Source organism: Chiloscyllium plagiosum, chromosome 18 (assembly GCF_004010195.1).
Source record: "Chiloscyllium plagiosum isolate BGI_BamShark_2017 chromosome 18, ASM401019v2, whole genome shotgun sequence".
In the NCBI taxonomy this organism is placed as follows: domain Eukaryota; kingdom Metazoa; phylum Chordata; class Chondrichthyes; order Orectolobiformes; family Hemiscylliidae; genus Chiloscyllium; species Chiloscyllium plagiosum.
The window spans coordinates 33,911,752-33,924,298 of NC_057727.1; the positions used below are offsets into that span (position 1 = coordinate 33,911,752).

Consider the following 12,547-nt stretch of genomic DNA (forward strand, 5'->3'; position numbering starts at 1 on the left):
CTCCACCTCCTCCCCGGGGGTCGGGCACTGTCCCCCGTTCCGCCTGTCACTCACCGACCGCTCTCCGGATCCGAGTGCGCTCCGCGCCGCCATCTAACAGGTTCACTAACTTCTCCAGCGGGAATCCCGGAGCCGTCCTCTCGCTCGCTATGTCCGGGTTGATATCTGCGGGCTGTACTTTGTCCGGGCCCTTTCCTGCTGCCCCCACCGCCGCCATTCTCCTCCACCTCCACCTCCAGCTCCAGCTCCAGCAACCGGCTCGGCAATGACCTGCTCCTGGGATCTGCCCTGCCCATACCGCCTCCTATTGGCGCAACCCGCCCTATCCCTCTGTGGATTGGGTCAACACAACGCCAATCGACCTGTTTTTGTCCAATGGGATAGCTGACAAGTTGCTGGTACACAGACAACAGGTAACAGGCGCTGTAGTGACTGCAGGTCTGGATCATTAACTCTGATTCTATCAGATACTACCAGACTTGCTCAGCTTTCCAGCAACTTCTGTTTCTGACTTTCAGCATCTGCAGTTCTTTGTTTGTATTAAATCACAGAACACGTTACCTTGCTCTCCATCCATGTTGCCTGACCCGCTGGGATCTCGAGCATTTGTTGCTTTCACCATCACAATCTGCTATCTGGAGCAAGATTTTATCAATGTACCAGGGGTGATATCTTAGTTTAGACAACGCACTTTAGGTGTGGGGACCCAAATTGAATCTATGTTTTAAGCTAAGGTCATTTTTTTTTGACCGAAAAGAATCTTGAATGAAATAATTCCTCCGTGTGTGTGTGTGTGTGTATGGGTGAATGAGAGCGAGTGAACGTGAGTGTGTTTGTATGTGGGAGAGGTTCTGTATAAGTGTGCGTGTATGAGAGAGAGGTGCGTATATAGTATCTGGATCAGTGGTGCTGGAAGAGCACAGCAATTCAGGCAGCATCCGACGAGCAGCAAAATCGACGTTTCGGGCAAAATGAAGGGCTTTTGCCCGAAACGTCGATTTTGCTGCTCGTCGGATGCTGCCTGAATTGCTGTGCTCTTCCAGCACCACAGATCCAGAATCTGGTTTCCAGCATCTGCAGTCATTGTTTTTACCAGAGTATATAGTATGGCGGGGTTACCTGTAGTGTGACATGAATCCAAGATCACGGTTGAGACTATCTTCATGGGTATGGAACTTTGCTGTCAGCTTCTGCTCGATGATTTTGCGTTGTCGCATATCTCAAAGTTCGCCTTCGAGGACGCTGACCTGAAGATTGGAGGACACGTGGAGGACCCCCATTTAACTTCAGCAGGGAGACCTCATACAGTGGTCTTTCCCCACTGAACTTTCGCAGCAATTGTCCAAAACCTTAGATTAGATTAGATTACTTACAGTGTGGAAACGGGCATGTAAAAAGAAATGCACCCAGACCCATTCCCCTACATTTACCGCTTCACCTAACACTATGGGCAATTTAGCATGGCCAATTCATCTAACCTGCACATTTTTTCAATTGTGGGAGGAAACCGGAGCACCCGGAAGAAACCCACACAGACACGGGGAGAATGTGCAAACTCCACACAGACAGTTGCCTGAGGTGGGAATTGAACCCAGGTCTCTGGTGCTGTGAGGCAGCAGTGCGAAACACTGTGCCACCATGCCGGCCCCTTAGTTTGTCTCTTAGCATGTAGTCTTGGACCTTGGAATATGTCAGCCCCAACACTCGGTCAAAGACCAAGTTTCAGGCTGACCAAAGAGCATCTTTCACCGAGTTGATGGTCCTCCAGGCACAATCGGTGTGTATCTGGGTGTGCATCCCACGGGTATAGCACCATGTCCAGCCCAGCAGCTCTAATTATCTAGGGACAAAGACTTTAAAGGTATCTGGATTTTGAATTTTAATCAGCAGGCTATCTCCTAACTGATTAAAGGATTCAACAAGGGCAGCTAGTTTTAAAGTTGTTAAAGTCTTGCTTTAAATACTGTCTAATACCTCCCTATCATACCATGCCTGAGGAAGGAACAGCGCTCTGAAAGCTTGCAATTTCAAATAAAATCCTTTGGACTTTACCCTGGTGTCTTATAATTAAAACATTCGCCATGGATTATCTTCCAGCTTCCACACTGTTAACTCTGGTTAGTCTTGAGGATCTTCCAGACAACTTATATTTATGTAATTCAACACCAGCAGATAGAAATATCTGTACTCGAAGTCCATGGAAAACTGCTAAGTAAAAAGAAATGCACCGAAGATTGTTAAAAAAAATTGCATCTACTTTGAAGTATTTTATGATATATAAACATTCATGTTCTTGAATCTTGAATATGTTAGATGTAAGTATATTAATGGAATTAAGAGTTTAGCTCACTTGGCAACAAAATTATATAAACTGAATGATAAGACATATTGCTTTGAAATGTACAAACAAGTATCATCTTAGTCAGATTTCAATACATAATAATACTTCATTCTGGAGGGAATTCTGCATTATCAAGGACCCTTCTATTAGTTAAGATGTTAAAGCAATACACTGACTGCCTCTTTAGGGCAATGTAAATGCTCTCATGTCACTTGGTAGAACAGAGTCCTTCATGATTGATTCGTTGGTCATTTGCTGTTTTTGGTATCTTGCTACGTGTATCCTGGCTACAGCATGAACAATGATTACATTTCAAAATGTAATTAATTCGTTGATAGGTCAATCTAAACCAAATTAGGTCACGATTGGGTGCCTGTGATGGAAAATCTTCTTCCTCAGTTCTAAGTCTTGTAAAATGCCAATAGTTGTCTGTAAGTAGAAGTAACAATTTATTTGGAATGTATAAAATATTGTAGTATTATGGTAATTGCAATTCTTGAAGCAAAAAATATAAACCTAATTAAACCATTAGTTTCCACAAAGTAAAATAAGCATCTATTTTATTTCAAAGTTATAAGGTACAATGACACAAACAGATATGGTGTCAGTACAGCTGAATATAACAGTTTTCTTCCTGTAATTATTAATTGAACTGAGTAACTATAATCACATTCATGGCGACGTGAATTTGATACACATTTTATACACAGAAAAGTAATAAATCCCCAAAAAAGGAGCAGTGAGAAAAATAAACTCCATTCCATAATTAGTGCTGCTTGATATATTTTATCAGACTATGGTTTAGTGTAGTGATGTGATAGGTATAAAACTTACCCAACAGTCAATACCTATTCAGTAACACCTCAAAGGCAATATTTGCAAACATATACAGATAACTGTTACCATTATAAACAATACTAACTGTCATTTAAACAGTGTTAGCCAAACTGTACTTTTTCACAACCGTGTTCAAGTAAAATGCAAGAAAACATTTCAAATTTATATACTGTGAATCTAATACACAGAGAGCAAAGCTAACAGCAGCCCAAATTCAAATATACTTTTAAGTGATTTCAGAGTTACATTCATAACCAATTAAGGTTTTTTTTACAGTAAGCATTGTATCCATGACCTCAAGACTAAATACCAAAACTTATATATTAGTATTGTGAAATATATGAGAAATAACATGAAACATAAAAATACTGCACCAATTAACCACATGAGCACTTCTTAAAAAAATAAGTTTGACCTTAAACCAATAGTCACTTTATTTTTTGTGCTATGTCCATGAAATTCTACACATTCTGTCAGGCTACTTTTCATGATTTCTGAAGACTGAATAAAGTAATGAAGCATTAAAGAAAAGTACCAAGCTAATAATTTACTACAGTAATGTCTTAATAAAATTAGTATAGAATTTAAAATATTGTCTGGAAGATACGTACAGATTTCTAAAGTGTTTAGGTCAATTGTTACTCTGTTTGCTGTAAAAGTTATAATTGTGCAGACTCCAGTCATTACTCAACCCATGTGTATAGACAATTATCCCACTGAGAAACATGGTATATATTTCCAAAATACAAGGTGTTCTTTTATCTAAATTCAATTGCTAAAAATCAGCAGCTTACAGCTCTGAATCTTCCCGGCAGATTCTTGTGAATTTAGCTGAAGGCTGTATATGTGTGTATCTATACAAGGATTTATCCATAAAATACTACTATCTATCATTTACCATACTGTTGATCAGGAACTCAAGATTAATAGTAAAATATATATGCAGCATTTACAATGATGTAATCTTCTAGTCACAACCTTTTAATTCAAATATAATTGTATCAAGAAACCAAGACACATGAGTCATTTAAAATCTGGTCAAATGCAGGCACAAAAAACTTGTTTTGATGATACAAAACCCAATATTGTAATATGTCTCACCATGCCATCCTGTCAAAGGGAACACTCTATTATGTTCTCATTAAACAGTTAAGAATCACTACTGCAAAAATTCAGTTGATGTTATTTAGATGGAAGGACCTTTGCATAAAAATTATGCAATGTTTGCGAGAACATAATTAACTCAATGCAGATCATATCATCAGTTTTAGCAGTGTGTAATGGATTTATAATGTTGATGCATCACTCAAACTCTGCTTTAGCATATCACCTTCCAGCTTCATCCAGTGTCAGTGGACCCTAACTGTTTGTCTTTCTTCAAACTGCTATCTTCACCATAGACAGTACTCTAGTGTGTTCACCAAATAACCAGATTTGGTGAGTCAATAGAAACAACATTCTTTATATCCAAAAAGGCTGGCCATCCATTCGCAGCAGAATAAACATTTCATATTTCATTATTCTCTGAAGTAAGACAAGAACATTAAATGAACTCTACAATGATCGCATAGCAAATCAGTCAAGTAGAACTGGTGCCAAGTTTAACCAACCAGTTAAATTCAGTTGAGGCAGGAAGGCGCAGCATTAACCAGCTTTCTGTTCTGTACTGAAAGTGGAGGTTTTCCGTAAATTTTCTTTGACTTTGATAAATTCAGGAGCATTCTCTTGTTCCTCTCCACTCCTCTCTTGTTCTCGTTCCAACTGCAAGACAACATTTACAACATGTAAATATTATAATAGGTCCTTGAATAGATTTTGACTTGAACTTGCTACAAGTGACCCACAGATGTTGTGAAGCATTTGATCAGGTCCCTACGTAACATATTAGATTAATGACTTTCTCTTTTTGATTTAGTACTCACTGATCATCAAGGATTTACAGAATTATCCTATTGCTATTCAGAAGATTGTAAAGCTTTCTTTACAAATCCCATTCATCCCATCTCAAATTCCATAACAATTACAAAGTTTATTTCTACCCCTTACAATAACATTTTTTAAATGTTGTAAAGGTGCTGTGCCATGAAGCAGTTTCAGCAACAACATAGGGAGACCAGCAACCAAGTTGGGCAAGCAGTCACACAGACTAATCAGCATTGCTACAGACCGCCATGGGTGCACTCGGGGACAACTTTGGATATGTCCTGCTCCCACCAGGGAGATATATGTAATAGAGATGGGCTTACAATGATAAACAGTCAGGTAGGAATGGCTCTGACAATTTTGGAAGTTGACGCTGGAACTTTGTGCAGATTAATGTGTAATCCTCACGTTTCATCTTTAAAAAGTGTTAGGTAAAGGGGTAAATGTAGGGGAGTGGGTGGGTTGCGCTTTGGCGGGTCGGTGTGGACTTGTTGGGCCGAAGGGCCTGTTTCCACACTGTAAGTAATCTAATCTCCTGTCCCACCCATCTCAATTAATGTTTCAGTAATGCTGATAAAGCATAACTCCCCAATGTTGAATATCACTTTCAGAAATCATTAAAGGAACCATGGATACAAAACATTGAGGAACACAATGTTCATCACTAAGGTTGGTTTGGTTAATGCCACCATAGATGAAGCTGTACAGATGAACTGTACAGTTACTAAACTGTCAGCATCAGAAAGAGAAGGAACCAATTTTAAGAAAATAATCCGCTTGGCTTCATCTTCAAACTGTCATGTCTCAATTGTTGACATCAGAAGTAACTAATGCATGGTGCTTGAAAAAAAAGTCAGCAGATGCCAGGAATCCCAAGTCCCACTAGGATTGCAATGACGCATAGTTCATGGACGTGCAATCCTTGACTATTAAATTGTCTAATTGTCAGCACTCTGAAAATCAGATTTGGGAGTCCTAATGTAGAGATTGGACCAGCTAACAGCAGGTCTTTCACAGCATAGTTCTTTTAGATAGCAGGCCTATCCCTTCAAACATAGCCCTAGAACACCCCGGGGGATGGTGCCTAGGAATCTTTTTGGGGTTACATCAGGTATCTTTTGTGATTGCCAACTATGGAGAAGATTGCGCCTAAAAAGCTAATAAATCCCAAGTAACTATAGCAAAATAGGATAATCACAACACAAACACTGAGAATTCTGTAGAATATCTGTTTGTTCAAATAGATGTTAATAATAATGATCCAATTGTCAATTGATTATGAGCTTTGGTTAATTGTCAGTTAGTTTACTTAAAAGAGTAAAGCATTCAAGTTATTCAGCAAACCAAACAGCTTGCAAACATTGCAGGCCAGTGTCAGTCAGTCATTCAATACACAAAGCCCAGGAGCTCTTAAAAAAAAGAATTCTCTCAAAGGCAAGGTGCACATACAACACAAACCTGCTCTAATCTTTGCTGTCTTTTTTGAAGCTGAAGTTCAAAAGGAGATTTTATTTTCCGTGCCTCCTCTTCCTCCTTTCTCTGTCGAATCAGCTGATCTCTCCGCCTGTATTCTAGCACCCTCTGTAGCTCTGGCTTGTTTTCAGAACCCAAACCTCTGCAACAAAAAATGTTAACTGAAATCTCTGGTGGCTTTGTCCATGGAAAATCAAAGTCAAATTTTGCTTCTACTGGTTTTGCTGGTGTCACACTGATGTGGATCTGGAGCTCCTGACACTTCAGAAACATGCAAGTCAGAATAATTGAGTAAGTTACAAGATAATACTTTTTATGTTCTTAAATTACAGCTAATATATGTCTGGATTACAAAAATAAAGAGAAATGAAGTGCACAAAAAGATCATCCACTGGTCCTTCCTTCTACCATGGAGGGAAAAAATACACAACCAAAAATACTGAACATTCAGGAAAATCTCTGAAAAAATCCAATATGAATCATTAAGGCATTCAAACAAACCTCAGAGGCAAACATGCCAACAGGAAACTCCTATAAGTAGCAGTTAACCAACAACTCAACATGTACATCTGCAATCAAAAGGTATGGCGCTGGAAAAGCACAGCCATTCAGGCAACATCTGAGGAGCAGGAGAATCGACATTTCGAGCATAAGCTCTTCATCAGCTCGGTCCTGACAAAGAGCTTATGCTTGAAACATCGACTCTCCTGCTCCTCGGATGCTGCCTGACCGGCTGTGCTTTTCCGGTGCCACTTTTTTTGACTAATCCCCGGCATGTGCAGTCATCTCTTTCTCCATGTACATCTGGAATGTAAGCTGAAAGGGTTTGAAAGAGGAGTCACATTATAACATATTTTGGTATCATGTAGATCGCTGATTACCAATTGTCTTGGATGTAACTTAATGTAAATTTGTATTTTGTGATAAACAATTTCATTATACTTATGAGATTTGTTCCCATGATTGTTTCAGGTGCATGCATCAAAAACAACGAATGTTTAAAATTTGAATGGAACATTCATTTCTCTAAATGTGATACACGATTGATCCTCTGCAGAAGGAAAATACTTAATGTTTGTCTGTTACCTTTTCCCAACTTATTAGTTTTATTTACGTGAAGCTGCACATGTCAAGAGACCATTTGACCTTGGTAGGGCATCACTTAAGCATTGAAACCATCGTCACCCATGATCAATATGTTGCAAGCCCTGCTGAAGGGTGAAGTACAGTACCCCGATTAATATCTTGTCTCTTGTTTTATAACACCTCAAAACAAATTGGAGTTAGAGGAAGATGAATAAGAAGGGTTTCGAGGGATAAGGACCAAATGTGACTTGGTCAGATTGGGATGTCTACTTAGTATGAATGAGTTGGACTGAGGGTTCTGCTTCGTGCTGTACAACTCTATTACTTTTACCTCAACAAGCTCAACATAAAGCAAAAACTAAGTCTGTGACGTTCCCAACACATTTCCTTTCTGCCACTTTAGTTATAATTGAAACAAAGATTTGTAAAATACCCAGTCTACCAGTCGGGGCTGGTGGTGGGAAAGGAGAGGAAAGCAACAAAAAAAAGGGGGAAAAAAATGTCCTGGGCACTTTTTTGACTGAATTTAACAGTTTTACAACTTCTTCAACCCATCCATTTTCTATTGTCCATGTTAACAACAGAGGATGGCTGTACCAATCAGTGGAGTGCCATTGCACATACACGATATCAAATGTTGCTTTGAAACTTGAATCCTGCAACAAAAGAGTTGTGTATTTTAAACAAATGTATAAAAGGTTGCCAGAGCCAAAGAAACACAAGTAGATCCAGGAGAAGCCCTTGGGAGTAGTCTTCAAAATGCTGACCCATGTTTGGAATTTTGATGGATCATTTCTGCTTTGTTTTAATAGACACTGTGTACTTTCCTGTAATTTATCCACTCAGATTTCCCTTCAGGAGTTGCCCTTTTTGTCCTGCTACTCCTAAAATGTGCATAGTAATTTAGTAGCCCATCAGCTTTTGTTTAGCCTGATGCAGTTGTGATTTGGAAATGGATTAAGATCAACATGAATGCCTGTTAAAATTCTCCTCCTGTTACCGGTGTTGAGTGTGCATCTGCCATGCTTCACAGTAGAGCGCTAGCTCCTGTGTTGTGAACACACTCCAGTTCACCACCTAGGGTCTATCTGCCTTTCTTCTGTCACAATTCAAGACCATAGCAGCTTTTTCCTCTGATTTCCCATTCCCTCTCCCTTTTGTGCTATTTTCTATAACTGTTTGTCTCCGCTAAACTCATCTTTGTACTTGGCCAATTACCCCTGTTTATTGCCTTTCATCAACATTGCTTTGCTTATTTAATCTCACCTGCTTTCCACCCAATTACTAACCTTTCTCCTTCATTCTCATTTCCCCTTCACAGCCATTTTCCCCACTGTTGTACTTTCCTAAAGTCAGTTACATTCTTTGATCTTTCCAGTTCTGATGAAAAGGTAGTTGACCCAAAATGTTTACCCAACTTTTTTTCTTTCTGCATGTACTGCTGCACTTGTTGATCATTAACAACATTTTCTGTTTTTATTTATTTCAGACTTCCAGAATGCATATCATTTTAACTTTGTTAAAAGTGAATCACCTCTGTTACAGTATAGTTTGTCTTGATTGTAAAGATATTGTATTAGATCTGCTTTTGTCATTATCTGACCATATATTGATGTTTCCCACAATGTTTGTTTTGCAATTACCTGCTTTGTTATACAGCTGTTAAGCTGGAAGGTAAAGGCAACATTATCAATTTTATTTACAAACTCATTGTCAAACACTATTTTAGAATGTGAGAAGTTTTTAAACCAATATTTTCAGAATAGACAAGTTAAATTAGACCAATGTTATCAATGAAAGTATTTGAATTTCACTAATTTTATTTCTTAATAAACTTGATTCTTATTTCATAGAGCAAATTTTATGGAGTGCCACGACATTGTATGTCTGCCAGAGAGTTACTACTTCATTCACTTTGCCAACAAACAAGTTATTCACCCCAACTTGGGCATCAGGCTCCCTAGTGTTTATAAATCCTTAACTGAACAGCAAAGATAAAGAAAGGCTAAACTGGAGGCTGGTACAATTGCAACATTTAAGAGGAATTTGGATGGGTATATGAATAGGAAGGTTTGGAGGGATATGAGCCGGGTGCTGGCAGGTGGGACTAAATTAGGTTGGGATATCTGGTCGGCGTGGACAGGTTGGACTGAAGGGTCTGTTTCCATGCTGTACATCTCTATGACTCTATTACTCCGCTCTGAATTGGTCACATGGCCCCTAAAACTATTAAACATTAGTCAATAGAAACACAGCAATGGAGCAGAAGCACAACATGCAGCCCAATGGAATTTGCATCTCCTTAGTACTCAAACTCACCTAAATTCTATTAATTTCCTTTTTTCCCCACATGGTACAAGAAACTGGACAGTGACAATACATGTTATGAAAGTTAGAGTGGGTACCTCCAGGTGGTCCCCTATATCTCAGGGCGTGCAACCACTTGCACCCTTTGTCCACAGAGGTCAGCTCTGAGAATACATCAGCATCACATTATGACACCAATTTTCCAGTAATGTTAATCACTGCTGCACAGACCTCTGAAAGCTATTACAGAGGAACCTCGATTATCCGGCATTTGATTATCCAAATCAAATACTCCATGCCCAGCTGGATAATTGAAGTTCCTCTGTAATTGGTACACTGACTGACATATGTATATAAGTGACTGGACCCTAACTAATTTCTGTGCAGTTCCCTGACTGACTTACCAAGAATCTCAGGCCTGGATGCAATGTACCTGCAGGAAAGACTGGGACCCAGTCACCTACATTGTTATGGGACGACTGACCCAGACTGTCCCAACAGCTGACTGACCATGGCCATGCTCCTGGAGTGAGATCACACACTGCCCCTAACAGACTGTGGTGACACCCCTCAAGTGACGACTGCTCTCCCTCCTTAATATGAGTGAGGACTACTTGCTTTAGCCTTTGAGACAGGGCCATTTGCATGACACACCTTCAGTTTGTTTGTCAAATAAGTTTAAGTGTAAGATTGATGCAACAATGATACACAGCAGCTTCTGCTCCTTTGACTGATCTTTGCTGACAACCATGACAAGCTGCTTGGTTTTGTGTCTGAACTAAAAGATAAGACAACACAGAAGTATGGTGAACCTGTGCATTCTGAACGAGACATTACAAGGCAAGGCAGAGACACTGGGAGCATTCAAATAGACACAAAGTGAATTAGCACTAAGAGACCAAGCAAGGAGTCCTCAGATGCACTTTGCTTCAATCCATGAAGGGTGGGAGACAATAATGACATGGGTTACTGTAGGTGAGAAGTGGCAAATTGATAGTCACCACCACCATGCTTTTGATGGAGTGTGGGGAAACAGTGCAGCACCATCGTTAGCATGTGTAAGCTGTAGAGCTGGGGTTCATGAGGTAATATTGGGAGATGAAGATGTAAATATTAGAGCTTACCAAGAACACACTGCAAGAGTGTACACAAGCTTTGTACTGATGTAGTTAACAGGGAGTGCAGGGGAGGAAGTAACATGAAGGTTTGTGGCCAGATTGCTAAGATATGTCTGTGACTCACTCAATGAAGTCATCTTCCATCCTTGTCCAATTTATAAATATATGGATGGAAATGGACAATGGCTGCAAACACACCTGGAATGGGTGGGGTAAGTATTTTTTTTCTGTTTCAGCACATGTGCTCCACTTGTGAGTGATATCTCTTCACGGAGAACTGCATTAATCAGGCCTTTACACAGAACAGGGTGTAGACATCTATAATGATACAAAATAAAATGTTCTTACAAAGTGCCCCCAGACTCAAAATGTGAACTCTGTTTTCTTTTGTTTTCCCCACAAGTGCTGCTGGACCTGCTGAGTTTCTCCAGCAATTTCTGTTTTTGTCTATAGTCGTATTGTTCTGCATGTGAACTGCATACCCAGTGTCCAACACTGCAGGGTACAAATCCTGGCCACCATTAATCTTGACCATGTCTTTAGTCATTACAGATTGACCACAATTATTTCATCACTGGTAACTTTACAAGTATCACCTGTGGGCAACAACTTACAAAGACACCAGAACAAGGAGTTTCATTCCATTCATCTTGAACTGTAAGCATTCACCTACATGCTCTCACATGCGATGTTATCTTTCTTGAGTATTACTGGGAGGTGAAGACAGATTTCAGTAATCCCACTGAATTTACAATCTCTCCTTTATGTGCATGATGTGGATTGTGCTGCATAAATTGAAATAAGATCCATGATGTCCAACATCCAGGCATTCCCTAGTCTCCCTTGTTAAGAATCCTCCATGTTCTACTGCATTGAGGAGTATGCTACACGGTCAGTTGTGTGGGGTCAATACTGACTGCTCAGATCACAAAGATTACTCCTCAGATTACCCATGTTGTTTCTGATACTCCCCTATTTCTGAGTTTCCTTTCAATCCTACCACAGCAGGGATACACAATTTGATCAAGCTTTGCTCTTGCATTCCATTCTTTTGGTTATATAGTTCCTCTATTCCATTGCCTTTGTTCATTGTGGTTCTGTGTTGTCACGTCAAATTTTAAGTTCTAGACTCTTTCTAAATTCCAATCAGAACTATTTCAGTTCAGTTCATATAGTCATTTATTTTATCTGCCAATCTGGAGTACTTCAGAACTTGCCTGCATAAAATTTCATCTGCTGAGAGAAAGTGAGGACTGCTGATGCTACAGAGTCAGAGAGTTCTACTATGAAAATATAATCTATCCCAGCTTTCCTTTCTCCAAGTTAACCTTTCCTGCATCTCACATGTGATTGTATGCCTTTAACAGCAGAGTACAATGATGAGTCAAGACCAAGATGACACTACATAACCGGTAGCATGCTAGACCAATGATATATATAGAATTTGCTCCATAACTGAAAA

At 39.6% G+C, this 12,547-nt stretch overlaps 1 protein-coding gene across 4 annotated transcripts in view; it reads right to left on the minus strand.

The window, feature by feature from the left end:
* Positions 1-2,884: 2,884 nt before the first annotated feature.
* The window catches only part of LOC122559039 (protein FAM107B-like), a 208,513-nt gene continuing 198,850 nt past the window's right edge, over positions 2,885-12,547 (minus strand). For all 4 annotated transcript variants that reach the window (XM_043708195.1, XM_043708199.1, XM_043708198.1 and 1 more), the window contains 2 exons: positions 6,560-6,716; positions 2,885-4,939 (listed from right to left, as the gene is read on the minus strand). In XM_043708195.1, the coding sequence (XP_043564130.1) occupies positions 4,823-4,939; positions 6,560-6,716 (274 nt within the window). In that variant the 3' untranslated portion in view covers positions 2,885-4,822. The remainder of the gene's footprint in view (positions 4,940-6,559; positions 6,717-12,547) is intronic.